The 27941-nt window shown below is 40.9% G+C and overlaps 1 protein-coding gene across 1 annotated transcript in view; it reads left to right on the forward strand.

Annotated features, from left to right (window-relative positions):
• The window catches only part of LOC306781728 (dynein axonemal heavy chain 11), a gene marked incomplete at its 5' end in the record, with an annotated part of 36947 nt that extends 12063 nt beyond the window's left edge, over window positions 1-24884 (forward strand). The window contains 49 exons of the mRNA XM_079274725.1: window positions 11-156; window positions 240-356; window positions 445-583; window positions 786-878; window positions 955-1149; window positions 1230-1307; window positions 1400-1532; window positions 1657-1784; window positions 2076-2224; window positions 2439-2589; window positions 2683-2814; window positions 3331-3504; window positions 4073-4277; window positions 4574-4739; window positions 4876-4978; window positions 5720-5959; window positions 6042-6203; window positions 6328-6521; window positions 6811-6973; window positions 7283-7406; window positions 7598-7740; window positions 8841-9002; window positions 10838-11071; window positions 11250-11396; window positions 11515-11628; window positions 11714-11857; window positions 12744-12926; window positions 13059-13160; window positions 13266-13400; window positions 14724-14897; window positions 15002-15237; window positions 15450-15572; window positions 17920-18124; window positions 18253-18417; window positions 18605-18745; window positions 18992-19162; window positions 19592-19714; window positions 19826-20019; window positions 20097-20245; window positions 20325-20452; window positions 20781-21008; window positions 21118-21309; window positions 22271-22399; window positions 23157-23399; window positions 23502-23684; window positions 23779-23894; window positions 24132-24244; window positions 24324-24464; window positions 24605-24884. Coding sequence (XP_079130851.1) covers window positions 11-156; window positions 240-356; window positions 445-583; window positions 786-878; window positions 955-1149; window positions 1230-1307; window positions 1400-1532; window positions 1657-1784; window positions 2076-2224; window positions 2439-2589; window positions 2683-2814; window positions 3331-3504; window positions 4073-4277; window positions 4574-4739; window positions 4876-4978; window positions 5720-5959; window positions 6042-6203; window positions 6328-6521; window positions 6811-6973; window positions 7283-7406; window positions 7598-7740; window positions 8841-9002; window positions 10838-11071; window positions 11250-11396; window positions 11515-11628; window positions 11714-11857; window positions 12744-12926; window positions 13059-13160; window positions 13266-13400; window positions 14724-14897; window positions 15002-15237; window positions 15450-15572; window positions 17920-18124; window positions 18253-18417; window positions 18605-18745; window positions 18992-19162; window positions 19592-19714; window positions 19826-20019; window positions 20097-20245; window positions 20325-20452; window positions 20781-21008; window positions 21118-21309; window positions 22271-22399; window positions 23157-23399; window positions 23502-23684; window positions 23779-23894; window positions 24132-24244; window positions 24324-24464; window positions 24605-24852 — 7758 coding nt within the window. The 3' untranslated portion in view covers window positions 24853-24884. The remainder of the gene's footprint in view (window positions 1-10; window positions 157-239; window positions 357-444; window positions 584-785; window positions 879-954; window positions 1150-1229; window positions 1308-1399; window positions 1533-1656; window positions 1785-2075; window positions 2225-2438; window positions 2590-2682; window positions 2815-3330; window positions 3505-4072; window positions 4278-4573; window positions 4740-4875; window positions 4979-5719; window positions 5960-6041; window positions 6204-6327; window positions 6522-6810; window positions 6974-7282; window positions 7407-7597; window positions 7741-8840; window positions 9003-10837; window positions 11072-11249; window positions 11397-11514; window positions 11629-11713; window positions 11858-12743; window positions 12927-13058; window positions 13161-13265; window positions 13401-14723; window positions 14898-15001; window positions 15238-15449; window positions 15573-17919; window positions 18125-18252; window positions 18418-18604; window positions 18746-18991; window positions 19163-19591; window positions 19715-19825; window positions 20020-20096; window positions 20246-20324; window positions 20453-20780; window positions 21009-21117; window positions 21310-22270; window positions 22400-23156; window positions 23400-23501; window positions 23685-23778; window positions 23895-24131; window positions 24245-24323; window positions 24465-24604) is intronic.
• Between the last annotated feature and the right edge of the window lie 3057 nt (window positions 24885-27941).

Here is a 27941-nt window from a genome sequence, read left to right on the forward strand (position 1 = left end):
TCATACTCAGTCAATTGGTAATATCTACAAGGGTCTGGCCCAGACTGGAGCATGGGGCTGCTTTGATGAGTTCAATCGCATCGCTGTGGATGTTCTGTCAGTTGTAGCAGTGCAGGTCAAAACTATACATGACGCCATCCGCTCTAAGAAGAAAAGGTAACCAACTGAAGCTGAATGCATGACGCCTATATGCTGTAATGTCGAGTCAAATTGTGTTAACCCTTTGTGCAACCTCGTAGGTTCCTGTTCTTAGATGAAGACATTGTCTTAAAGCCCTCTGTGGGGATTTTCATCACTATGAACCCTGGCTATGCCGGCCGGACGGAGCTACCTGAGAACCTCAAGGCTCTTTTCAGGTGAGAGTGATACAGTAACTTTATTTATAGTGTGCCTTTACTCAGCATTACCCAGTTTATTGTCTGCATTGTCTGTGTCCTGCTGTAGACCCTGTGCCATGGTGGTGCCGGACACTGAGCTTATTTGTGAGATAATGCTGGTTGCTGAAGGCTTCCGGGTTGCTAAGCTTTTAGCCAGGAAGTTTATCACTCTGTACACTCTCTGCAAAGAACTGCTCTCTAAGCAGGTAGGAGAAAAGCACGTAATAGCACTGTTATATTTCATAATGTTGGATTAGAACAGAGAGCATCAATATTACATATTTTCAGCTTTACCTTGGGACCACAGCGTTGCATAAAACCATTTTTGTGCTTTGTATGATATGAGTTATGGCAAGTGTAAACACAGGAATACACATCTTCACAGTCTATTCTTATTTGTCTTTAAAGGACCACTATGATTGGGGTTTGCGTGCTGTCAAGTCTGTTCTGGTTGTGGCAGGGGCACTGAGAAGAAGAGACAAGAGTAGACCAGAGGATCAGGTGACTTACATGTGTATGTCCTCTCACTGCCACAAGAGGAAGACTCTGTAATCTATAAGTGCATTTTACTTCCCAGGTGCTGATGCGTGCGCTGAGGGACTTCAACATGCCTAAAATTGTCACTGAGGATGTGACTATCTTCTTGGGACTGCTGGGAGATCTGTTCCCAGGCTTGGAGGTGGAGAGAGAGAGGGACTGTGAATTTGAAAAGGCTATCCGAAAGACCACGCTGGAGCTCCGACTCCAGCCTGAGGAGACATTCATCCTTAAGGTTTGAGATGATATGGTGTGTACCTGGTCAATGTTTCAAACAAATAATTAAATAATCTATTTCTACATTTGTTTTGTCAGGTGGTGCAGTTGGAGGAGCTCATGGCAGTACGTCATTCTGTCTTTGTTGTTGGAAATGCTGGGACTGGGAAAAGCCAGGTTAGATTTTATTGCCTCACAAATTGTGAAAGTAAATCCTCAGTTACTTTCGGTAACGTACATGAAATATCAGGTGTTTATCTTTTCAATAGATCTTGAGAGTTCTCCATAAAACCTACGTAAACTTGAAGAGGAAGCCTGTATGGAATGACCTCAATCCAAAGGCCGTAGACAGAGATGAATTGTTTGGCTTCATCCACCACGCAACTCGAGAATGGAAAGATGGTAAACAAAGCTGGTTTTAACAACACAATGCAAAACACATGAACGAGTGCTAAGTCGTTCTTGATCTAAACAGTGCTAATACCTTGTAATCTCAGTTGTTGTTTGCGTTCTTCATCTCTGTAAGGTTTGCTTTCATCACTGATGCGAGAGCAAGCGAACATCTCCCACATAGGACCTAAGTGGATTGTGTTGGATGGAGACATTGATCCCATGTGGATTGAATCACTCAACACAGTGATGGACGACAACAAGGTACCTCCCTCCTGTTCACTCATACGCTATTGAACAACACATAGCAACCAAGGTGGTATAGATAGAAAAAGATGTTTCTTTCCCCCTCCTTCGGCAATCACTTCCTGGAGTGTGAGTATACTTGGAAGTCTTTTTCCAGAGCAATGAATCACAGTCACAGCGATCTTGCAACTCTGTCAAACCTGATGAGATATGAAGGTGTTTTCCTTATCGTTTGGGTAGAGTCTTGTCATATTGACCGTGCAAATGTTATGGTGTAAGGAAACCGTAATGCTTCATAACGTCTTTCAGGTGCTGACTCTGGCCAGTAATGAACGCGTGCCACTGACTTCATCCATGAGACTGGTGTTTGAAATCAGTCACCTAAGGACGGCCACTCCCGCTACTGTGTCCAGAGCAGGAATTCTTTATGTTAACCAACAGGACCTGGGCTGGAACCCGTGAGTCACTCATATTGTATTCACATAATATCAAATCATTTTTTAAGTTTTGCGTTGCAATGCCGTTTTTGTATTATCTTCTTTATCATGTGTTGTGCTCGTTGCACCGAAGTGACTAAGTTGTGTAAATCTATTATATGCAAAAGACACAGAACACTCGTTTAGATCCCAATCAGATCAGCACATCAATGCAAAATGATTCCTTCCTGCTCAGGTACGTTGCCAGCTGGATTGAACAACGAGAACGCCAGACAGAAAGGGCCCACCTCACCATCATGTTTGAAAAATATGTTCCCCGTTGTCTGGAACAGATGAGAAACAGCTTCAAGACCATCACTCCTATCCCAGAAAACTCTATGGTGCAGGTACACAAGCATATGCAGGGAATGTATTACTTCCTTTGTATGCCTTCACAGCCAGCAAATCAGACTGAAATAATATATTTTTTTCTTCTTCAGACCCTCTGCACTTTGCTTGACTGCCTTCTAACACCAGCAAGTGTTCCTTCTGACTCTCCACGAGAGCTCTATGAGACCTACTTCACCTTTGCCTGCATCTGGGCTTTTGGTGGGGCCCTGTTTCAAGACCAGGTATTTCTTTCATTTAATTCAAGTGGATGAAATTATGAATGGTATTTTCATATCAACTTACATATCGCAACCATAATGACAATTTGCGTGCATGAGTTTTGGCATAACAATAACACACCCTGCAGATATGTTTGTGTCCTAATAAAGCTGAGAAAGCTTTGGTTTTATTTCATGGATGCTCAAAACTCGTTCCTTGACAGAGATTATGCATTTTTCATAGATAAATGTGTTACTGGGCTTTAGTGTTTCAGGCAACATTCAGAACTGTTGGACAATGTTATTGGATAGTTTGATAATACGCCTTATTTTTCACTCTATTTACTCCTTGATTTGTCTTTGTTCTTCTGTTTGGAAGGTATAAATATAGGGTGATGTTCAACATAGTGCCTTTTGCTGACAGACAAGTGACCAAGAATAAAATAAGCTTAACTGTCAACAACTTAAACTAATGGTGGGGTTTTTCATTGAAATTATATGAATTAACACATGATATTATATCTTCAATGATTTCTCCAGCTCTGTGATTATCGGGTGGAGTTCAGTCAATGGTGGACCAAAGAAATGAAGACGGTGAAGCTGCCAGCACAGGGGACAGTGTTTGACTACTACCTTGACCCTCAAACCAGACGGTTCCTGCCCTGGAGTGATACTGTCCCTCCTTTTGAAATGGAAACGTGTACACCATTACAGGTAAGAACATGAAAGCTGCTATACAACTATAACTGTAACTACAAAAACCACAGAGTTATCAAATAATCACATCACAAGCAACTTTCTCAAAGAAAAATAACCAAAAATGAACAATACAAGCATATTAAAAATGCATGTCTGCCTCAATGAACATAATAAGAGAGGGCAAAGTCCAATCATGAGGTTATGGCAGGGGTGCTAGAATGGATGATAGGCTTTCCACTGTGTCTGATTGCCATGTACTACACCCCATACCAGACTGTGTGGGGGTGAAGGCATGAGCAACAAGGCTTGAGCTATCACCCACACTCTATTGTCTTTCTTTTTGCTCCTGCGTACAGCTGTGAATGCTCCAAAGACTCTCGCTGAGCCATAATTAGTGGGGTTTTGTTCTGAGCAAATGATGCTATTATGACAGAATAGTTGTGGTGCACTGGGGAAATACAAGAAATTATAAATCACATACAATTCACTGAACACATGTCTGTCAATAAATCACACTCGAAGAAAGCCATAATAACTATGTATGTTTCAGCTCTCTGTCTTCCTGCTGTTTCTATGATTGCAGGCTGTTGTGGTACACACAGCAGAGACGGTGTGTCTTCGGTACTTCATAGACTTGTTGCTGGAGAGGAGACAGCCACTAATGCTTGTGGGGAATGCTGGAGTGGGAAAGACTGCACTTGTCAAGAACAAGTTTGACTGTCTGCCAGAGAGTTACATGACAACAAAAGTACCCTTCAACTACTACACTACCTCCCTCACGCTGCAGGGTGAGTGAGGCTTTCTGATTGTTCTTCAGTACTTACTAGAACTTCAAGTAAACTGCAGCACCATCTGCTGGTAATGCTCACATTCACAAACCGTGGAGGAGGTAAAAACTTCCCACTCAGTTCATTTCTGCAATCATTACTTCAGTCATATGACAGCCTCACATTTGACAAGTGTGAGATTATTCTAGCTCTTTAAAAAAAATATGGTTTGTGTTGTATGTGTGTATGGGAAACTGTAGTTTGGTTGATTTATTTTGCCGTGGATTTGTGTCAAATCACTTCGCTTTCTCTTGTAGTGATTCTTGAGCGTCAACTAGAGAAAAGAGCAGGCAGAAGCTACTCCCCTGTAGGCAACAGAAGGATGGTCTGCTTCATAGATGACATCAACATGCCCGCTGTTGACAGTTATGGAACAGTGCAGCCTCACACACTTATACGTCAGCATCTGGATTATGGGCACTGGTGAGAAGACCGCTCACACTTTGTGCCAGTTTTTCAGTTGTGTGTTTTGAGTCTTATACCAGCACATGAAATATATTTGCCAAACTATGGTGTGTTCATGCTTATTACACCAAGCCGTCTTTTTTGCTCTCTATAGGTATGACAGGCAGAGACTGAGCCTAAAAGAAATACACAATACCCAGTATGTTGCCTGTATGAACCCAACCGCTGGGAGCTTCACTATCAACCCCAGACTGCAAGTATGTTGTCCACTTATATTGCCCTCTTATTTACTGATGTTGGATTAAAAGAAGCATATTGTACCAGCATAATTTATTCTTCAATGCAAACGTTCAAGATTTTAGGTATAGTGTAGTTTGTAAGAAAGGATTGATTAATGTTTTTATGAATGAATTTGTGTGCAAATTGTTATTTTAATGCTCCCTTTGACAGAGGCACAGTTTATACATTCAAGAGTCTTGAGTCAATGCAATTTTATACTGGATCTTAATCTGCAGAAAGTTCTCAGAAACTCATTTCAGTTACTTGTTTGTAGAGAAAAGTATTAGCATGGAAATTAAGCAGCAATAACAATGCCACAAGGAAAAAGTCTTCTTAAATCTCCTGTGTGGTTTGGACCATAAACAAAGCAGATTTCAACATCGAGTTTATACTATACAAGTGGGAGCATGGTGAGGATGTATTTTAAGTACTGCTGCTACTACTAATACTACTATTACTACTACTACAACTACTACTACTACTACTACTACTACTACTACTACTACACTACTATTACCACTACTGCTACTACAGATAAGCCTGTAACATGTACTTTGAAAACATATTTCCAGATACATTTGTTTTAGTTCAGAATGGCTATGGTGTATTTAAAGATGTTGGGGTGAGACTGGAGTCATTGCTAAACTAGCATCTTTTAATGATCAAAATGATAAACTGCTCCACGTTTTCTGACGTTTGGTTGTGCCTTTACTCTCCAGAGACATTTCTCAGTGTTCGCGGTGAACTTTCCTTCGTCTGAGGCTCAGATGTCAATCTTCAGTCAGATCCTTTGTGGCCACCTGAAGCAGCAGCTCTTCAGTCCGCTGGTTCAGAGGAGTGCAGTAGCTGTTGTTCAAGCTGCCATAACTCTCCATCACAAGATGGTGCACAGCTTTCTGCCCACAGCCATCAAATTTCACTACACATTTAATCTACGAGATTTGTCTAACGTCTTTCAGGTAGTACTGATAGTGAGCATTTTTTGCAATTGGACCTTTGAAAGAAAAGGGAAATATTCATACAAGTATCTGTGTTATTCAGGGCATCCTCTTCGCAGGACCTGACAGTGTAGAAGAGAGCACTGACCTGGCACTGTTGTGGCTGCACGAGTCCTGCAGAGTGTACTCAGACAGACTGGTAGCTCTCGAGGACCTGCAGCTCTTCCGGAAGCTCCAGATGGAGACTGTGCATGCATGCTTTGAGGTGCAATACAGATTATGATAAAACTAAATACAAATCATATAGTATGAATTGCTGTTCTTCACCTTTAGATAAAAAAACATACATCAAAAGATTTCAATGATTTAATAGACTTGTCCTCTGCCAGGGACTGGAGGGAAAAAAGGTGACAAAGCTGCCGCTCCTCTATTGCCACTTTGCCAAAACGGGCGATGAAGCCTCCTACGCTCCAATTACAGACTGGGCTGCGCTCAGGTCCGTCCTCACAGATGCCCTGGAGAGCTACAATGAGCTCAATGCAGCCATGAATCTGGTACTGTTTGAAGATGCCATGCAACATGTGTAAGTACAGCTTTAGTTTGCATATTATTATGAAAATTAGAAGGATCATAGTGAACTTAATGGAATGATTTCCTTTGATAATGTTACTGTCGTGTTTTGCCCCCAAAATTATACCTAAGACACTAAACACACATCAATTAAAGGAAGAGAGAGTCTGATAACACCATGAAGGTAGTAAGAAAAGGACATAAGCTACTTTATGAAATTTAAAGATGGCAGTTTAATGCAATAAGGGAAGCTAATATAACGTGAGTGTTTTATAGCATTACAAAGATTGTGTTGTTACCAGCTGTCGCATCAGTCGTATCCTGGAGTCTCCAAGGGCTCATGGCTTACTGGTTGGGGTCGGGGGCAGTGGGAAGCAGAGCCTGACTCGTCTGGCCGCCTACATATCCTCTGTGGAAGTCTTCCAAATCACTCTGAGCAAGGGCTATAGCATCCAGGACCTCAAGGTAAATATTGATGTTGTTAAAGGGTTGGCGCCAAACAGAACATCAAGTGCAGTAGCACTTCATACAATTTGCATGAATGAAAATGTATAACTTTTAAGGGACTGGGTTTACTACTTATAACCACTGAGAAATGTTTCACTATCTCATTGATGAAGCAAGTTTGTCAATTTTATCTTTTAATAGCCTCTTAAAAAATCAAGTCGTAATCGTGGGACTCATTGATTATTGTTTAATTTCTCTAGTGGACCCTATCTATGTGTGAACATGATATAGTTTGCGTCCATTCATGACATGTGTTGTTTTATTTAGATGGATCTGGCAGGCTTGTTCCTAAAAACTGGAGTGAAGAACCAGCGTGTGGCTCTGCTCCTGACTGATTCACAGATACCCGATGAGCGGTTTCTGGTCATTATTAATGATTTACTGGCATCAGGTTAGACCTAAACTTCACAACAATCGTTCTGTGTTTTAGCTTTTTCTGCCTGAGAGAACATCATCAATTATCAAGTCTTTGAAATCATTCTGAAATGATGACGTTGTATAAAGAGTGAATATTGATCACTACAGCTTGTCAGACTATGATTGTGCCTATGATTGTGCCTATGATTGTGCCTTTCCCTCCAGGAGAAATCCCCGATCTCTTCAGTGAGGAGGAGATTGAAGGCATTGTGTCTGGTGTGAGGGCTGAGGTCCGAGCCCTCGGACTGCTGGACAGCAGGGATAACTGCTGGAGATTCTTCACTGACCGAGTTCGACTACAGCTCACGGTCTAGTTGTTCAAATATCTAAAGAAATTATTATTCACCAGTGCTTCCAGACTTATTGGTCTGAAGAATGAAATTTAATGATGGATAATTGCTCTTTCACTTCGGCAGATTTTGTCTTGACAATGTGTTTGATTATCTGTCGCCACTACTTTGTGATGATGTCTGGATGAGTTGCCTTCTGTTAACATCTTCGTGTTTCTTCTGAAGATACTGTCACATTTAGGATAGAACGTTGCAGCTACGAAATGCCTCGGTTTTACAAAAAGCAATCGTTCTCTTTAGTTTGATCATTGCAGTTGTTGAGTTTGGCCAAAGTGGACTTACAAGGGTTTCTGAGTCCATGATCACATTTTAGTTAATCACGGTTCATTTATAGATAACAATTACAACGTGTCACACATATAGCCTGCCATAGACCCCCGATTTGATGGACTTCTTAATTAAAGAGATTGTACTTTTTTTGAATTTACATATATAACTGTATAACTGTTTTGTGTATACATATAATGTGTTTTTATATATTGAAGCAACATCTAGCCAACCTATCTTTCTGCATTTTCCTAGCCTAGAACTACTAGCCAAGAATAATTGTCTGTTTGCTATAGAAGTGGAGGACACATCCAATAACTTGGATATTGTGATTTTGATAGCACTTCAACGTGCCTTCGTAGCCGATATGCACAACCAGAAATGAATGAGAAAGTCTTACACATAACTCTGTATATTATTTGAGCCACAAAATGAAAAGCACAGCTGCTGTGAAGTGTTATTAAATATGTTTAACAGAGCCAGACAAACTGGGGGGTTAAAAGGAAGGACATTCTTGTCTCAGTACACATGTATGCCATCCAGCTAGTCTTTGCGCCAGGGCCTCTGGTAGCGTCACCGTCTGCTCCAGCCAACTGGGAATGTGGCTGCCTGTCCACATGCCAAGGCGATGGAAGTGGGGCCACAGAAGGCTGCCAGTTATGTGTTGACTTTCCGATGTCCACTTGGCTAGATATCTTGTCATGCTCAAGTATGAGGATGCACAATTGTACAGACCTGTTTGTGTATGTCTGCTTGGGTGACTCTGTGTCTCCCTACTGCCTTCTTTGTAGGTGGTACTGTGTTTGTCTCCCGTGGGCAGTACTCTTCGTGTTCGTGCCCGTCGATTCCCTGCTCTCGTACAATGCACCACCGTCGACTGGTACCTTCCTTGGACCTCAGAAGCTCTGCAGTCGGTCAGCTTCAGGTTCATCCAAGAGATTGAAGGCATTGAGGTCAGGATTTTGAACCCAATTGCTTTATCTCACCATCTCTCTCATCCTAATTTTCAAATTCTAAATGAAATGGTTATTTTGTGGCTCCCTGCTTTACCACCACACGTGTGAACAATAACCAAATAACAGTATTTGCTGTCAGAGATGCACCGACGGGTGTGACATACAGTAAAGTATCTTCCCTAGGTTTGGTTTGTACCCCCTTATTCTGAACTGAGTTAGATTTTAATGAACACCCTCTAATTACTACAGTGCAGCTGGATTAATTTTTCCATAGATCCCTCATCATTAGTTCTCTGCTGCGGTACTGACAAATTGCTGAACACATGCCTGGAGACTCACAGTGAGTGCAGGCATATCATTGTTTTCCATCATAGCAGTGGAACGATCACAACCCAGGATCATTTATGTTAATGAGATAAGAGTGATTAAGCACATAATGACCCTCTAAGGGGGCACAGCTGTCACAACCAGGAAGTGCCATCACATGTGTGATCATGTGCCAGACTATTACTCTCCGCTGTTTGTGTGTATGTACATCTTACCACGTGTGGATGTTCTGTAGCGGTATTCCTTAGGAAGCTGTGTTATTATTAGAGCATTAGTACTTTAGTAAGAGTTGTAGAGGCAACTTCAGCAATAATATTAATAGCAGTAGGAGGTGGAGTTGAGTAATGGTTGGAGCAGCAGCTGTAGTAGACCAGTATTCGAGCATGGGGATAGCAGTTAGAGCTGCAACGGTTAAATGATGAGTCGATTGAGAGAAAATTAAACTGCAACTGTTTGTAATAATCAAATAATTGTGTTCGTAATTTTTTAAGCAAAAATGCATTTGCTGTTATAGACGACTGTACAGACAGGCAAGATAAGATGTATGAATAAACGACTCTTTCCATATTTTTCTGACATGTTATAGACTTAGCGATTAATCGAGACAATAATCAGCAGATGAATCTATAAAGAAAATAATCGTTAGTTGCAGCCCTGGTAGTCGTGAAGTTGTAGTAAAAGAAAGCTGTTCAGAGGACTTAATAATTTCCTTTTTTGTGGATTCAAAAATAACTTTGTGATAAGTTAAGTTAATGGCCATTAATAATAAAATATTTTAAAAAGTTGAAGCAAAACAACATGTCAGACATGACTGTATATTTCTACTCATTAATGATTGTTTGTCTTCTTGGAGGCTGGGAAACAAAATGATCATTTATTTAAAGTAAAAAATTCACAACCCACGAATAGTTGTTCCACGCGGCCAATCAATGAGAACTTCTTTCGCATCTCAACTCAACATAGCATGCTTTGTCAAAAAGCATTATGTCAAATCTTAATTAATGATGATTTTTTTTCCTCCTGGCTCCACGATCATTAACAATGGCTTTTTGTGAGTTATGGTGAGGTTTGATCCTTGTATTGTCTGCTCATTTGTTTTTGCTTTAATTGATCGTTAACTGTATGATTAATAGAGGCTCTGTGTCATTGCGCACCATATGATGAATACCTAGTTGGACTAGTACAACAGCCTCTGTAGACAGTTTAGAAAGTTGGAGGACATCGGAGAGAATGTAAACAGTGTGCATGGTTTACAAGCTGCATGTCAGTAGTCGAAACACATCATTTTCACTGAGGTTTCAAAGCCTAATCATTCCTGCTAGCTGCACCTAAATTTCAGATTGAGTAAGTCAGGGCCGGCCAAGTAAAATGGCAAAACTTGTAGATGAATTCAAAATTTATGAAGATAATATTTCAGTCCCCATCAGGTTGGGGGATGTTAAACTCTACTCAATTCAGCTCAACATGTTCTCCCCTCTCCCCCCCTTGTCTGCTTATTTTTACAGCCTGCCGTCCAGGAATCCATCAGTCTTTTCATGTCCTACGTTCACACCAGTGTCAACCAGGCAAGTGAAAAATGCCGGCGCAATGAGAAGAGGTACAATTACATCACCCCCAAGAGCTTTCTCCAGCAAATCACCCTGTACAGGAACCTTCTGGAGAAGAGCCGGGCTCAGCTCCTGCACAAGATGAACCGGCTTGACAGCGGCCTTCAAAAACTCCAAACCACTGCCGTTCAGGTGAACATCTTTATAATATACTGTAGGGGGTTTAAATTAGGGTTTGAGGTAGTACAATTAGGAATAGTACTAGTCTTAGTAATAGTACGAACCCTTTGATTTAAACAGCGTGGGTTTTCCCCCTGGCATTAAGTATATTACACATTGAAGTTTGTGTAAGTGTTTTTCTCTGTTTTAGGTTGAAGATCTAAAAGCTAAATTGGCATCGCAAGAAGCTGAGTTGACCTTTAAAAACCAGAATATTGAGGCTTTAATTACAAAGATTGGACTGCAGACTGAGAGGGTTAGCAGCAAGAGAGAGGCTGCAGATGTCGAGGCACAAAAGGTGAGATATCCTATTACATTTTGGTTTTCAATCGCTTTTTGAAATTGCACTCTCCACACCACACCATTCACTACATGCACTTGTTGTGGTTTATTTCTTTATGGTTGCTTTTGTCCAGGTTGCTGTCATCCAGGCAGAAGTCTTTGTCAAACAGAAGGACTGTGAAAATGACCTAGAAAAGGCGGAGCCATCACTGACAGCTGCTACCGCAGCACTGGACACCCTCAACAAAGTGCTTCATTTTATTTACAAGACACTAATCCATTAAACCTTTGGCTCATTCTTCAGACAATATAATGTTTGTTATTATTTTTTAGCTGAATCTTACTGAGCTGAAGGCCTTTCCAAACCCTCCAGTGGCAGTGATCAACGTAGCAGCAGCTGTGATGGTTCTGCTAGCACCCCGCGGTCGAGTGCCTAAGGATCGGAGTTGGAAGGCGGCACGGGCCTTCATGGGCAAGGTTAAGCTGTCATCGTGTCAAACACATCTGCCTGATTAATGCCAATCTAATTTGTGTGTGGGCCTTGACCCTGGCCGGCATCTCTCCAATGCTCACATTATATCTGGATGGCTCCATGAATATGCTTACTCAGTAGGGCTGCATGTGTGGCCATAAAAATATGTATTTGTTTTATTTAAATGCCGGTAGAATTTAGCATGAAATAGAGGTAAATTATTTCTTTTACAAAAGCATTTTTTCGTGATTTTAGACCTGGTAGGGTTTTTTTTTTGTTGTTTCATCTGAATTGCTTGATGGTTGTAAATTATTTTAAATGTAAAACATGTATATGCATCCTTTTTATACACATTATTTTAAAAAGAACATAAAGAACAACATCAGGCTAAAACGGTTATTTTTCACTGGGATCCTTAATGTTAGGTGTAGGTGGGCGACACGTGAAGAAAGGAAAAGGCCAGTGGCATTCAGTGGGGAAAATGATTTTAAAGATACTTTCTTTTTTTTTAAACCCCTTTACATTCAAGATGATACATTTTATATTTGACATATCTAAATGCATTCAAGTAAGTCCACTATGATTTGTCATTATGACAATTAAGAGTAATTCCAGTATCATTGCCGGCTATCAAACTTGTATTCATATCAATTCCATTCATGAATTCCACACAACACCAGATATTATATCATTTGTATGGAGTTTAACGGAGAATTAAATCAAATTATATTTGTTGTGTGGCACTGTCTCTTGTAAACATTCGCATTCTCATTTTCAGGTTGTATTGATAAGTAACTTTTTTTCAACAGCAACTGATTTTAGACTGGTTTCAGCCCAAAATGCCGGTGCAGTCATTAATGTATTCCCTGTATTTTTGTTTACTTCTGTCAGGTGGATGATTTCCTACAAGCCCTGGTGTCATATGACAAGGAGCATGTCCCTGAGGTCTGTTTGACTGTGGTAAAACAAAAGTATCTGAGAAACCCACAGTTCCACCCGGATCTAGTTTGGACCAAATCCACAGCTGCAGCGGGTCTCTGTGCCTGGACTATTAACATTGTCAGATACTACGAGGTCAGGCAATTCCTTCAGATACGTTATTGTTATGATAAATGTTCATACAATTTCTCGTGTATTTTCTGCCAGAAGATTTGTTCTTCACCATGGAGCTTTTTTTTCATAGTATGCCTCCTTTTTTTTTTGCAGATCTATTGTGAGGTCATTCCAAAGAGGCATGCACTATCACAAGCTAATGCAGATCTAGACACAGCAACAGCCAAGATGTTAGCAGTTCAAAATAAATTGACAGTGAGTGCAATGTTATTATTATACTTAATTGAGTCGCTTCGTCTACAAGCTCGATTTTCTTAATGGTGTCTAATTTCCCTCCCTTCCTTTTGATTTGTTTCTCAGGATCTTGATGTAACCCTCCAGAGCCTAACAACGCAGGTTGAAAGGGCTACAATTGAGAAAATCAGTTGTCAGGAGGAGGTGATGCGCAGCAACCAGACCATAGAGCTGGCCAACCGACTGGTCAAGGGCTTAGAGGTAAACAAGGAGAGATAAAGGAGTTTGTTGGTGTGATTGGGGCTGACCTGGCATGGAGGAAACTGTCAATTTGCGGGAGGTATGCACGGGGAGAGGCTCTGGTAATCGAATTGCATCGGTAGTCTGGACTAGAAGTTGTTATGTCCTGGCTAGCTATAGCCTGACAGTTGTGTGAGTAGATCAGGCAGAGGGAGATTTTACAGCCTGGCCCAGCAGCATACTGGGGACTTGTGAGACAGGTAGAGAGGGCTGGACCACAGAAAACGCATGGCTGAACTTGGCAACTGGCGGGCTGAATGGTATCCAAACAGAGAAAGGAAGAGAGATGGCAAGTCAGTGCAGTAGAGAGGTTGTGTATGTACAGTAGTATTTACTGTATAAGTAGGTTCTATACATGTGTGTCTGTGAATGCATTTCTGTGCTCATGTCCTTACTCGAGTTTGTAGTGAAAAAATAATTAATACTCTGATTTTCTAACAAATTGAAAAAGTATCAAGAGGAAGTTGTGGAATATGAATATATGGAATATATAAATGTTGAATGTTGCTTATTTGTATAATTTGTTGAATATATATTCAACTCTTTTGAGCTCATGTGCATGCCTTTCCAGGCTACAGAATCGATTATATTTACGGATGCTAATATGAAATAAAAGATGGCCATTTCAGTCACCATTTCGTAAGTTTTCTTATTGCGGAAAATAAATGTGGTTTGCATGGAGCAGCTTGGCTTTTAAGCATATCAAGATAAATGTTTTGTCTTTATGGCATTGACCTGGAAGCAATATTGTTCAGACTAATAAATCAGGCCGTCTATATTTAATCATCAACTTACCTCAAAGCCTCAACAGCTGTTGGAAATTAACAATGTCTCACCCCAGACTGAGTGACATTACAGGCAATCCATAATGCATTAGAGTAAAATTATAGTGATTTTTAACTGTCTGAGAATGTATTATGTGACATATTCTAGATCCGCAGCCCCTTGTAAGAAAATGCCATGCATGATTTATTGTTGTAGTGCTGTCACAGTCATAGTACTGAAGGTTTAAATGGATGCTAAATTGATGCAGAGCGGATCTACAGCCAATCATTCAAAGCTATTTTAAGGGAATTGCCGTTGTATGCTTTACTGCTTACATCTTCTTAATTTTTAAATGAAGTGTAGTGGGAAGTTGCCCAGCACGTACATGTCCCCGCAGGGTAGATTCTTCCTCAGTACTCAGATTGAAATCGTCTTCTGATGGGATAGAATGATTTGGGTTTTTCATGTCTCCTGTGTATTTTTAAAAATGATATTAAAGCCTGGTCTTTTGTCTTGCAGTCAGAGAAGAAGCGCTGGTCCCGGGCAATTGTTGAGTACGAACAGCAACAGAAAACCCTGTGTGGCGATGTCCTCATCACTTCAGCATTTGTCTCTTACATGGGTTACTTTACCAGACAGTATCGTGTGGAGCTCCTTAACAATGCATGGATCCCCTTCCTTCAGTCTCAGAAGGTAAGGCCAGTGTTGCAGCATATTTGTGTTGGTAAGACTGGAGCACATCATATTGCCACCAGTGCTTCAGCTGTAGTGACAGCATTCCTCTGCTTCTGTTCCAGGTCTCTGTACCCCTGACAGAAGGCCTGGATCCAATCCTCATGCTTACAGATGATGCCACTGTGGCTGCCTGGCATAACCAGGGCCTGCCAAATGATAGGATGTCCACCGAGAATGCTTCCATCCTGACCACCAGTGAGCGTTGGCCGCTCATCATCGACCCACAGCAGCAGGGCATCAAGTGGATCCGAAACCGGCTCGGGCCAGAGCTGAGGGTGGTGCAGCTGGGACAGGAAGGGTGAGAAGGGGCTGCATTCTGATCGCAGTTAAATCGGCATCAGTTTGTATTGCTTCTTGTTGTTTCTGTTAATATGTATTTTTTTAGAGACTGAAACCTTTCCCTTTACCAGCATCCACTAGAGACTGCTAAGATATGGTAGCATACAAATGTAAATGTCCCACGACAATTGTTTCACCTGTTTTTATTCAGTTTGCTTTTTTATTCCATAGGTATCTCGATGTGATTGAACAAGCCCTTGTCTGTGGTGAAACAGTTCTGATAGAGAATCTGCCGGAAAAGGTAGACCCGGTCTTGGAGCCTCTGCTGGGTAGAAACACAATTAAGAAAGGAAGGTTAGTATTGAAACATCACATTTACATTGTTGTGCTTAGAGCGATTAAGGATAAAAAAAAATGCACATATAAGGCATTAAAACATATAAAGCTCTCCAATAGTAAGTGCTTTGTTTTGTTGAATCTATTTGGCATGGGGCGATTACACACCAAAAACATTTTAATCAATGTAGAGCTGTTGTATCCTTGCTGATACACAAGTTGATATTCCCACGAGTCGTCCCAATGCGTCTGTGGTGTTAGAAAATAGGAGCAGATTTGCCAGATGGTTGAATCTCACTGAGCATTGAAACACCAGTAAGACATGATTGAATGCATTATTATTGCCCGCTCTTTAGATTATAAATGAATTTGCGGCGCGTGTTCTGAATCCCTGAGGCCAACATATTGATTGGCCTCTCAAGACGGGTGATAGATGTATATTCGTGTGTTCATATTCTTTGGGTGTGATGAATATTGACCAGCCGAACCTCAGTGTAAAAGCTGAATTAAGGACAGTCATGGTTATGTATAAGGACTCCTGTCTCCCACAAAAGATGGTCTGTATCACACTAAATTCCGTGGTCCTCCATTATTATGGCCTTCCATAATTCCATAATGCTGATCTGTGATTTGCTGGAATTTGTCTTCATTCATTTGAATCAACTTTACACTCTCTACGATGACACGTTGCATCTTTATTATTTAAAATTACAAAATGAGGTCATATATGGGTATTTTGTATCATTTAATTATGAACAGCTTTGCACTAATGCTACTTGACTTAAAAATGTGGAACTTGTATACACGCTATCCAAACTGGCACTTGTTTGAAACACCCTGTATTTGGTGAATCTATCTGATGTCAAACCTGATTTTCAAACATGACAGTATAAATAGAAAACACCACATATTGACTTTCTGCTTTGACTTCCCTCTCAAAAATGTCTACATCTTTCTTGCTCTGATCTATGTATGACCATGAATATTTGAATATCTTAACACATGTTCATTGAAGTTCTTCTGTCTGTTCAGACGTAACAATTCATCATAGTGAATCTGATTATAAGTTTATCCCTTTTAGATGACCCACACACTTGTTTCTGTCGATGATTAATACAACCTGCTGGGGCAGCCATGATGGATCTGGTGGGGATCCACAGCTGAAGTTCATTAATAATTGGAATGTTGTAGAGTGTGAAGTAATGAATACTAATTATTCCTTTCATGGCTGACGGAAGACTACAAGCCAATCCATCAGCAAGGACTTTAATTTGGTGGAGTAATGGTTCTATCAATAGTACATTAATTCTGGCTTGTGAAGATATAGAGTTGAACCAGACCCAGGCCATGAGGAACCTGTGCTGTAAAATTGGGGCCTTGCCTGACATCCAAGGGGTAATTAGAGAAAAATGAAAAGCCACCAGGTTCGTCAAGCCATCGCTAATTTAATTGAAATGCAGGAACAGATAAATACTGGCTGTGGTGATAATCTTTCATGCATTTTTAAGATTGTCTACAGTATGAGTGACATTTGGAGCCAGCGGGAAGTTCTTTCCTCTTTTGAGGTTGCAATGCTTGAAAGTGAGAGGTCGATGGGCTCAGATGCATATGGACAACACTAGCTTTCAAGATACTTAGTGTGCACTGTTCAAATATTCTATATAGGATCATCAGCATTCAATCATTCAATCAAAAGTGAAATCAGCTGTACTTTCAGGGAAAGCACTGGTGATATTTCTAATCAGCGAGTCAACTTCCAATCATCATTCATGTTTCACTTTCTCCCTTTGGAGGTTTATTGATGGGAAGATAAAACCAACCGGAGCAAATTTAACTGCAGCCATTTTTGCAATTTAATTCTTTGTTCATGACTTCTTTGTTCAGAAAATACGACTTTTTCTCCTATGTTTTCAGCAAAGTGGTGTTTGATTTGTAAACAATGACTAAAGACAAACAGTAAAAGTTCACTCTTGACCTTGTAAGTAGTAGTTTGACAAAACAATGCAAACTCAAATCCCATTGGCTAACTTTTTTCTGAAGCGTTTAACCAGCAGGTTTACTCAGCTCAGTAGCTGTTTTGATTTTCTCCTAATAACTTTTAGGACCTCTTGTCCATGCAGCTTTAACAGTTAGGCATAAATACATGTATACACATACTTATTTCCTTCAAGATTAAGCATGGTTTAAAGCTTAGAGAAAAGCTAATAAGTGGACTTTGAATTGTTTTGTCAAATATACCGGTATATACTGTGCAGTAACGTTTCAGTCAATATCTACAGCAGCAACAAAGCATTTTACATGTTTTACACATTTTGAAGTATACTTTCTTTTTCTATTTTTTTTATTGTACTCTTCTGTTATCAAGGTACATTCGAATTGGGCACAAAGAGTGTGAATACAATAGTAACTTTCAGCTAATCATCCACACCAAGTTGGCTAATCCCCATTTCCCTCCTGAGCTCCAAGCCCAAACCACCCTTATCAACTTCACAGTGACTCCCGAGGGCCTGGAGGAACAGCTGCTGGGACAGGTAGTGTCCCGGGAAAGGCCAGACCTGGAAGCCCTAAAGGTGAATTATGAATTAAATGAAATGTAGACTGTTAAACCTACAGTGAAGCATTTTTATTGGTGATTTTTCCATGCAAAGTAACAGTCCATAATACCAAATAAAAACAATTCTGAATTGTTTTGTGAAAGCTGGAGCTGACCACACAGCAGAACCACTTCAAGATTGAGCTCAAGAGGTTGGAGGACGACTTGTTGAGTCGCCTCTCTGCAGCGCATGGTAATTTTCTGGGTGACATTTCTCTGGTGGAGCAGCTCGAGAACGCCAAGAGCACAGCCGCTCACATTCAGTGCAAGGTGAGGTTACAGGGTCCGTTGTGCATGTGTCTTTTTTTGTCACCCAAGCATTTTTCTCACAACAGGAAGCACCTCATTTTATTGCATTTGCTGCAAATGATGTGTAGTTAGGGAATATGTGTAATGAGATGGTTTTGGAGCATGACTGAGAGCCTAATTGCTCATTTTGTGCAATTGGAACACACAGGTGGTGGAGGCCAGAGAGAACGAGACAGAGATCAACGAGGCTCGAGAACTTTACCGCCCAGCAGCTGAGAGAGCGTCACTCCTCTTCTTCATCATCAATGACCTCAGCAAGATTAACCCCATGTACCAGTTTTCTCTCAAGGTGAAACCTTTTCCCCTGAATTACTCTCAGGGGACACACATCAGGAGATAAACGATGCTCAGATAATCTTGTCATTGTTGTTTCTTTTGGTAATTAAGATTTTAGGCACAATCCCCTTAAACCTGTGCTTCTATAGCAAAATGTAAGCCTTTGTTGTGTTTAGCTGTCAATCAGATGCAGAGCTTTTGGTCCCGTCTATATGTAATTCCTTATCTGATCACTGTCCTCCCTTTGCTTGTATTCCAGACCTTTAACTCTGTGTTTAACAAAGCAATGGAGCGTGCAGAATGGGACGAGGATGTGAGGACCAGAGTGTACACCATCACTGAGGCCATCACCTATTCTGTATTCCTGTACAGCAGCCAGGGCCTGTTTGAGAGAGACAAGTTAACCTTCTTGTCACACACTGCCTTCCAGGTGAGGGACTCAGGGCCGCCTCAAAGGTGGGGCCTCCTGTCATCCTCATCAATCAAACTACTTTTCTGCCCCCACATTAACTTCAATTAAAAGCAGTCAGCAGGACCGTACGCTGCTATTGATTACCTCTCACACCATGCTCCGTCGCTGCCGTTCAGACAGTTGGTTCTGACAAGGGGGTGGGTTCTAATGGCATAATGCAATTATCTGTCATTGCGCCAACTGTTTTCATCTTTAGAAATTGTGCTGCTCTGAAGGCTGTCCTTCATGTGGGCATTTTACATTCAGAAGCACTTGTTCAGCCTGTATGAGTTTATACAATTCCCTTTGTCAGAGTTTTTTTTGCAGTTTTCATTTGTAGTGGAAATGATTTAAAAGAGGTCAATACAACATAGATCATTGCAAACTGCTCCTGGTTCTTCCCCTCAGATTCTGCTCAAGCAGGGCCTGATTGATGCTCAGGAATTTGACTTCCTTCTGCATTTCCATGTGGACGCTTGCAAAGTTAGTCCTGTGTCCTTCCTCTCCCCGCACGCCTGGGGAGCCATTAAGGTATGGTCAAGGCTATTAACATATGTGATATATATTGATTATTGTTAGTCATCACTACACACAATATATTGCACCACTTAGAGAGGTCTTGTAAGATCTGTTTGAAAACAGAGCATTTCTACAATGGAGGACTTCAACGGACTGGACAAAGACATCGAGAGCTCACCAAAGCGCTGGAGAAAGATTGTTGAGTCCAGTTGTCCTGAAAAGGAAAGACTCCCCCAGGACTGGAAGAATAAAACCTCCCTACAGAAGCTCATTATCTTTAGAGCACTTCGCCCTGATAGGATGACCTATACATTAAGGTAAGTAAATGACCAAAGAACATTTGTATTTCTAACTGCTGTATATCACTGAGATTTTTGACGATGTTTCCTGGCAGGAACTTTGTGGGGGAGAGCATGGGAACAAAGTATGTGGATGCTGCCAGGCTGGAATTTGACCAGTTGTATGAGGATAGTGGCCCCTCAACCCCTGTATTCTTCATCCTCTCACCTGGAGTGGATCCACTGAAAGATGTGGAAAAACTAGGTACTGTGTATATGGTTGGTTATTTATCCATTCTGATTAGTTGGTAGGGATAATTATTCAAAATGTTCTTTCTGTGCAGGATTGAAGCTGGGATTCTCCATTGAGCAGGGCACTTTACACAACATCTCGCTGGGACAGGGGCAGGAGGAGGTAGCGGAAAGGGTTCTGAGTAATGCCTCCAAACTTGGACACTGGGTCATTCTGCAGGTAGGAAGCAGTACTGTTCAGTGACTAGGCATGCATGTAGTCCCTGCAGGCTGCTAATGATATTATCTCACCCCCTGAGCGAGGAAATAAACTCAATTTGGTTCAATAAAAAGCATAATTGGCTAAATCAGTTCCATAAATGCCTCGTTTTAGAGGGAGAAGCCTGCAGCCAAGTGAGTCACTGAAGGGTTTCTTATTAATTGAGAACATAGCAAGTCATGTTTGAGCATGAAGCTTTCACTTATGAACACAAATTGAATCATGCATTAAGAAAGTATTGATGTACGACATATCTGCCTAATCTTTTTTTTAAATTGTCATTGTTTAGAATGTACACCTGGTGGCTCGATGGCTGCTCTCTCTTGATGCTCTTCTCGAGACAGCAGCGGTTGACAGTCACCCGAACTACAGGGTGTTCATCACTGGGGAACCAGCACCAAGCCCTGAGCAGCATGTTATCCCCAGAGGCATACTGGAGAACGCCATCAAAATCACCAATGAGCCCCCCACTGGCATGAACGCCAGTCTGCATGCAGCCCTCCTCAACTTCAGTCAAGTGTGTTGAACATTTAAAATGATTTCTCAAAATGTGTTATATTTGATAAAAATCTAAAATAAATGCATTCACTGTAATCTGTATTTCTTACTCTCTCCCTCTCTCTCAGGACACTCTGGATATGTGCTCCAGAGAACAGGAGTTCAACTCAATGTTCTTCTCCGTCTGCTTCTTCCATGCTTGTGTTACGGAGCGCCGCAAATTTGGTCCCCAAGGGTGGAACCATAACTACCCCTTCAGCACTGGAGACCTCACCATCTCAGCCAGTGTCTTGTACAACTACTTAGAGGCCAACACTAAAGTAATTTTTACCACTATTTCTAAAGATACTTCAGCATGTTTTATGTAAATCTTATTCATATTGGTAATGTTATAAGTTACACTTTTAATTCATTTTTTAATACTACTTTCTTTAGCTTTGTAAACGCATAATGACTATGGTGTTTGCGATGGCATTCATGTTGGACTGGGATGTTGAATGGCAGTTCAGTGGATCCAATTACTTTTTGTTTCAGTGTTATTTGTGAAAAATGTTCAGTCTCGTCTTTTTTCACATTTCTTCTTTTATAATGATGAACACGCACGCAACCTATAATTTAGCTTTATTTCACAAAGACAAAAAAAAATCCATTCTTGGGGTGCTGCACCCCTCAACTCCTACATTTATCTTAGAACTCCTATTACTCTGGTCACAACCAATTATGTCTCCTAGGTATTCTGTCCTCCAAAAAACGAATGTCCTTCATTAAGTTAACCAAACAGTAACCTGTATGTGCGTATACAGAGAATTCATTAGGAGGGCAATGAAGCGTTATCCTAAATGTAATTACATGCAGCCAATGTGACAGTTCACAACGCTACATAAGTGATCACTACAATTAGAGCTGATGAAGGAAGCAATTTGCAAAACAATACAGGTACAAATGATTGTAAACCTCCAGCTTTTGTAATTTGTTATGAATCACAGGTTCTTTTCTTCCTCCTTCACCCTCGCAGATCATAATCTCCCGCTGAGGAAAAGACTCTTCTGTCATACATTAGATCAGTGTGTGTAAAGAAACATCATTTTGTTGGATTTCCCTCCTGTTACCATTATGATGGAGCTCATTTTGGGAAGAGATAGTTGTTGCTTGAAGTTCCGAAAGAGGAATGGAATAACAGGAATAACAAATACAAAAGTGTATATGCTCCTAATTATTTAAGTACTGCATTGTTCTTGTATTTGCATTGCCATATCAGTCTACAGACTGTGTTTATTATAGTCCATGCAGGTGCCCTGGGAGGACCTGTGTTATCTTTTTGGGGAGATCATGTATGGAGGACACATTACGGATGGCTGGGATAGAAGACTGTGTAAGACTTATCTACAACAGTTCATGCATCCAACAATGGTAAGTCAGTGTTCATGTTGCCATGTCAGAGGAATCTATTTGTTTTTTCTCTTTTTTGTGTTTAGTTTAAACACAACTATTAGAATAGAATTACATTTGAACTGGTTTTATTGTTTAATTGTTTCAAGATAAGAAAAAGCCCCACTTGTCAAGTTGCTTATACTGTACACTCAAGAACTTGCTGCATGTCATTTTACTGTGTCAAATAGTTAAGAAAATCGACAAATTCGTTTTGAATTGCTTGGTGGTGTTCAGGTAAAGGGGGCCCTCTTGGGATGTAAACCTAAACTGCAGCATTGCACTTAACGTCTTTGGCATTGTTGATTTTTCCACCCTCACTCTGGTGATGTAATCTCTCTGTGTGCCATATTTGTCTGCCAGCTGCTACATGACACTCCACTATAAGCATTATTAGGTATTTATTCTTCTGCATGTGTTGTTGATATATGCTTCAGTTGGAATTCATCAGTTTTTTATCTCAAAAAGGACTGATCAGCCCTCTGCCAGTGAACCTTTACCACCAAACAGCTACTGTTCCTCCAATCAGACTCAATGTGTTTTACTGTTTGTGCAGCAAAAGGCTTGCATTACTGTCCATCATATTCTATTCTCAAACACAGACACAGAAAGTTCCGCTTGCAAGATTTGCGAGGGTGGTTTACGTTGGATATTGGTCGTCGTCACCATGTTTTGCTTTACGTTAAATTGTGTGCTGTATGTATTTTCATCTTTGTATTCTTTATATTTCAATTCTCAGTTTGAAGGGGAGCTCTTTCTGTGTCCTGGGTTCCTCTCACCTCCATTCTTGGACTACAGTGGTTACCACAGTTATATTGACGAACATGTCCCATCTGAGAACCCCACTCTGTATGGTCTACATCCAAATGCTGAGCTTGAGTGCCTCACTGTCACTTCAGACAACCTCCTAAGGACTCTTCTGGAACTGCAGCCACAGGACTCCTCCAGAGGGGAAGGGGCAGTTCAGAGCACAGAGGAGAAGGTGTGGAGGCAGAAAGAATCATTACTGGCGGGAAAAAGCAGCTGAGAATACATCAACCTATACCAACATAAATAACCGAACTATGAATGTTATATTTTTCAGGTCAAGTTTGTCATTCAAGACATTCTTGACAAGCTTCCTGAGGAGTATAACATGGCAGCGATATCCACGAAGACAACAGAGCGAAGCCCCTACATTTTAGTCTGTTTCCAGGAGTGTGAGCGCATGAATCTTCTGCTAGCAGAAATAAGGAAGTCCCTTAATGTGCTGGATCTTGGCCTGAAGGTGCAGTCTACTGTGACTTATACTAAACGTATGAAACACATTTTTTATCAAAAGTAAGATCCTATGAAATTAATGAGGACTTGTTTGTCCATAGGGAGAACTCACCATCTCCTCCAGTATGGAGACTCTGCAGTCAGCCCTGTTCAATGACTCCGTTCCAGATTCCTGGGCCAGATTGTCTTATCCCTCCACTAAAACACTGGCGCAATGGTAACTGCTCCTTTCTAATAATATTGCATTTTTACTCAACTTGGCCTTCAATATCTCCTTTTCATTTTTGCTTATCGTGTTTCCCCGTCACACTCTGCGTTTCATTGTAGCAAGGAGGATTTGTAAAAATGTCAAACATGAAGCCAATATTAGGATGAGCCTTGCCGACTCATTGTAAAGGTTTCAAGCAATGACATACCATGTTGTTGATTGTTGTTTGATATTTGTTTTATCAAGGTTTACTGATCTCATGTGTAGCTGTCGGGAGTTGGACAGCTGGACTCAAGACTTAGTTCTTCCTGCAGTTGTTTGGCTCTCAGGACTCTTCTACCCGCAGTCTTTCCTCACTGGTGAGATCACAATCCAATGATTTAGGGGACATGTGCACCAGAGCCAGCAGATATATTAACATGCTGTCTTTTTTTCCAGCTGTTATGCAGAGCATTGCTCGCAAGAATCAGTGGGCTCTGGACAAGATGACTCTGACTGTGGATGTAACAAAGAAGACAAAAGATGACTTTGGACATCCACCGCGGGAGGGGGCCTATATTCACGGACTCTTCATGGAAGGTCAGAATAATTAAATCTAACCTCCACTGCATCCTGTTGTACTCAATTAAGTTACATCGATTTTTGACAGTACTTTGAAACCCGTGTTGGTAAAATATGCATCTCTGTAAGTGTCGACAAACCCACCCTGTGTCTCGTAGGAGCACGTTGGGACACCCAGTCAGGAGTCATCTCCGAGGCGGTTTTGAGGGATCTGACTCCCGCCATGCCGGTGCTGTATGTTAGAGCCGTGCCTGCTGATGAGCAGGAGCTCAAGAATACTTACGAGTGTCCAGTATACTGCACTAAGCAGCGTGGGGCCACATATATATGGACCCTCCACCTCCGAACCAAACAGCCTCCTGCCAAGTGGATTGTAGCTGGAGTTGCACTGTTGCTGTCTGTGTGAGTCATTGGAGGAGCGGGAGTTAGGTATTTGTAATATCTACTAGGGCTGTCATGATGTCAGATTTTTACTGCACTATTATCACGGCCAAAACAATTCAGAATCAGAATTGCTATTTCAAGGGAAAATCTTTCAATAAAATAATAATGCTATCAGTGAAATTTTCTTTTACTTTAACTTTGTTTATTCTGTGTTTTGGAAAATGAATCTTTGCTCATGTGTGTGTGGGGCATTATCATACGGTGTAATTAACATGATATCAATATTTAATTTTGTTAATATCACGGTTATCTTCAATATGGCGACACCCCGAATATCTATTGACGGTATTCTGCAAACAGTGTTAAAACATTTTTTTAGAGGAGCAGTATTTTACCATTGAGATAGTATTGAATCATTTGTTGCATTCATTTTGCTTTTTATCATGTTTTTTCTTTTTTGACAGAATTCTTCAGCTTTAATGTTGCATTAATATTGCTGTATCCAATTTGGTTCAAATGTGACGATACCGACATTGTAGTGTACGAATGCGTGTGTGTTTTAGATCTCAAGATAATGGAAATAAGGAAGTGGAGATGCATGTTCAGCCAGTGCTGAACCTGTTGTGTCTGTGTCCGACACTGTTGAACCTCTCCCTTGAGATGGTTCAGTCTGGTCATGATTTGTTGGGAGCTTATGTCTCTATTTTAGACCATGTAATTCTGGTTTGGGAGCATATTTTATTGGAAGGTCAAGATTAAAAAAGCTCTCTGGCTGCCCTCTTCGAACTGAATGATACACAATGCCGTCTGGAGGGTTCCCGGACAGAATTCCCAGGAGATGATGTGCATGGTCGCTATTGACTTTTAAATGAGGTGCATTTGACATTGACCTTTTGTACGGCAGAGGCAGAATACTAACAGACGAGTGTAATTCATTCAGCCGGGCCTGTTGGAGAAACCTATTCAATGACACTGATAGCTTTCTATGAGAAAGCAACACATTAGACGACCCATCCTTTATCTGTCCGCACTCTCTGTTAGCATCTGATTGACTTAACACAAACCAAATAAAACCTTTAACTTTGAATGAGTCGAAAGAAACACTGTTGTTTTATCTAAAATGTTATCGACTGTCAACTGATTTAATTCAGGTTGATGAAAACTGAGAAGATGTTCAGATTAAAGTTTGACTGTGATAATGCATGTGTACTGAATGAGTTGTGCATAATTCATATGCTGTTAAGTCCCTTGTGTGTCACAGCTATGGTAAAATATTGGGGGAGCGCCAGAGTAAAGGCTGGGATCATACAGCACAGAACAACACAAGGGGAAAAAGCATATATCTAGCCTTCATTTAACGTTTATTCATTAAAAACAAGCTTTTTTGATGCCGTTTTGGAGCGGTCATTATTCTTAACATTAGTAAACACACCGTGTCAGAGCAGGGCCCTTTGGATATTAGCGGAAATTTGCCCAGGAAGAGACAGGGCAGGTGCAATATATATGTCTGCTGAGATAAACAAGTGACATATGATGTACAAATTACAGCCATTCTGTTTTTTTGTTTCTTTTTGGATAGAAATCAGCGCTCTTATCTTCTCAAATGAGATTTTCTCCAACGCTAATAACGGCTGTGTTGCTCTTAATTTCTCCCTGCAACCAAAGTGGCTGCAGACAGTCATGTAGAGGATGGAGGATTGATTCTGTGTATTGTATTGCATGGGGGAAATGAAGAACCAGTCTTCCTGTAGTTTCTCTTCATCTGCCCTCTCTTCCTCTCATTAGCGCGCCACAGCAGCTAGCCAGTCATTTGGTGACAGGAAAATGATACAGTGCTGGCAGTGTTTGGGAGGAAATGGCAGGGTACAGGGCCCGGCGCAGCAGGAGTCGTGCCACAGATAGTCACGTTGAAGGCCAAGCAGGACACCTGGTTAAAGTCATTAAGGGCATCTGGGTCACACCGCCGCCTCATAGTATCCTAGAAAGACATTGTGTACCGAAGGTTTTGTTATCCGAAATGTTTTACAGAGACCCCACTTTTTTTTTTCAATTGTAAATCACTGATTATGTGAGAAGCAGGTTCTCATCCAAATACTGTGCAGTGACAGTACAGGTCTGGAGCTGTTATATTTTGATGTACAGGACAATGTAAGACCTAGCCTAGTTGCCTACAATACTATGAATAAATGAGAAATATAACCAAAATCAGTTGCAATTTTAGAACAGTACGTTTCTACTTCGAGACTATTTTTGCTTCATCAGGGCCTGATTAAGCCACTAGGGGGGCCCCGTGGCAAAGAAATGAGCTGTGGGCCCCTGAAGACCAACCACCCTATTTTTCCCACTCTTTATGCTTTGTGAATGTATTAGTTGTTTCTGGTAACTTGATTAAGCACAATGTTGTTTCGTAGAATATGCCATGTAAGCACAATATATACCAAAATAATTCAAGGTATTTCAATGGTCCAATGGTATCATACTCATGCAGCCACGGAGAGGCAGTGAAGCTTCAGTGGAGACCCAGATGGTCTGATATTTAATTATAGGGCCGATGAACCCAATTAATGTTGAAAGCTGATGATGGATATACTTTTCTGACAAAATAAAAGATCGGAGCCCTTGAATGCAAAAAAAGTAAGAAAATGAATTATGCTTGATGGCAAGCTTGAAACACGAAGCGATACAGACTAGCTCCATGTCTTTATGTGCTTTTTGTGCCTGTGTTTGTGCACATATTGGGCATATTAAACTATCACTCGTCTGCATTCAATGGCCCTTCTTTTTCCTTTCTGTTATTACTAAATCAGTTGGTTGTGGTTTCCTAGATGCACTTTTTTATCATGACCTACAAGTGATGTCTGTTTGATCCTTTAACTATGTTAAAAACCACAACCCAAGCATGGACGGCACAATCAGTCCGAATTCACGACAACCAGTACTGCTATAATTTTAATATATTTGCTATAATGTCAGATGTAAGAGTTTGAGTTAAATTCCCCTGTTTAACTGAATGTTCCCACCACCATATACATGTAAATATATATCTTTGACAATAACCAACTTCTGATGATGAAAAATATTTTATTGCATGCACAGTTGACACTGCCGGTC

The sequence above is a fragment of the Melanostigma gelatinosum genome (assembly GCF_949748355.1).
Source record: "Melanostigma gelatinosum genome assembly, chromosome: 9".
Lineage (NCBI taxonomy): Eukaryota > Metazoa > Chordata > Actinopteri > Perciformes > Zoarcidae > Melanostigma > Melanostigma gelatinosum.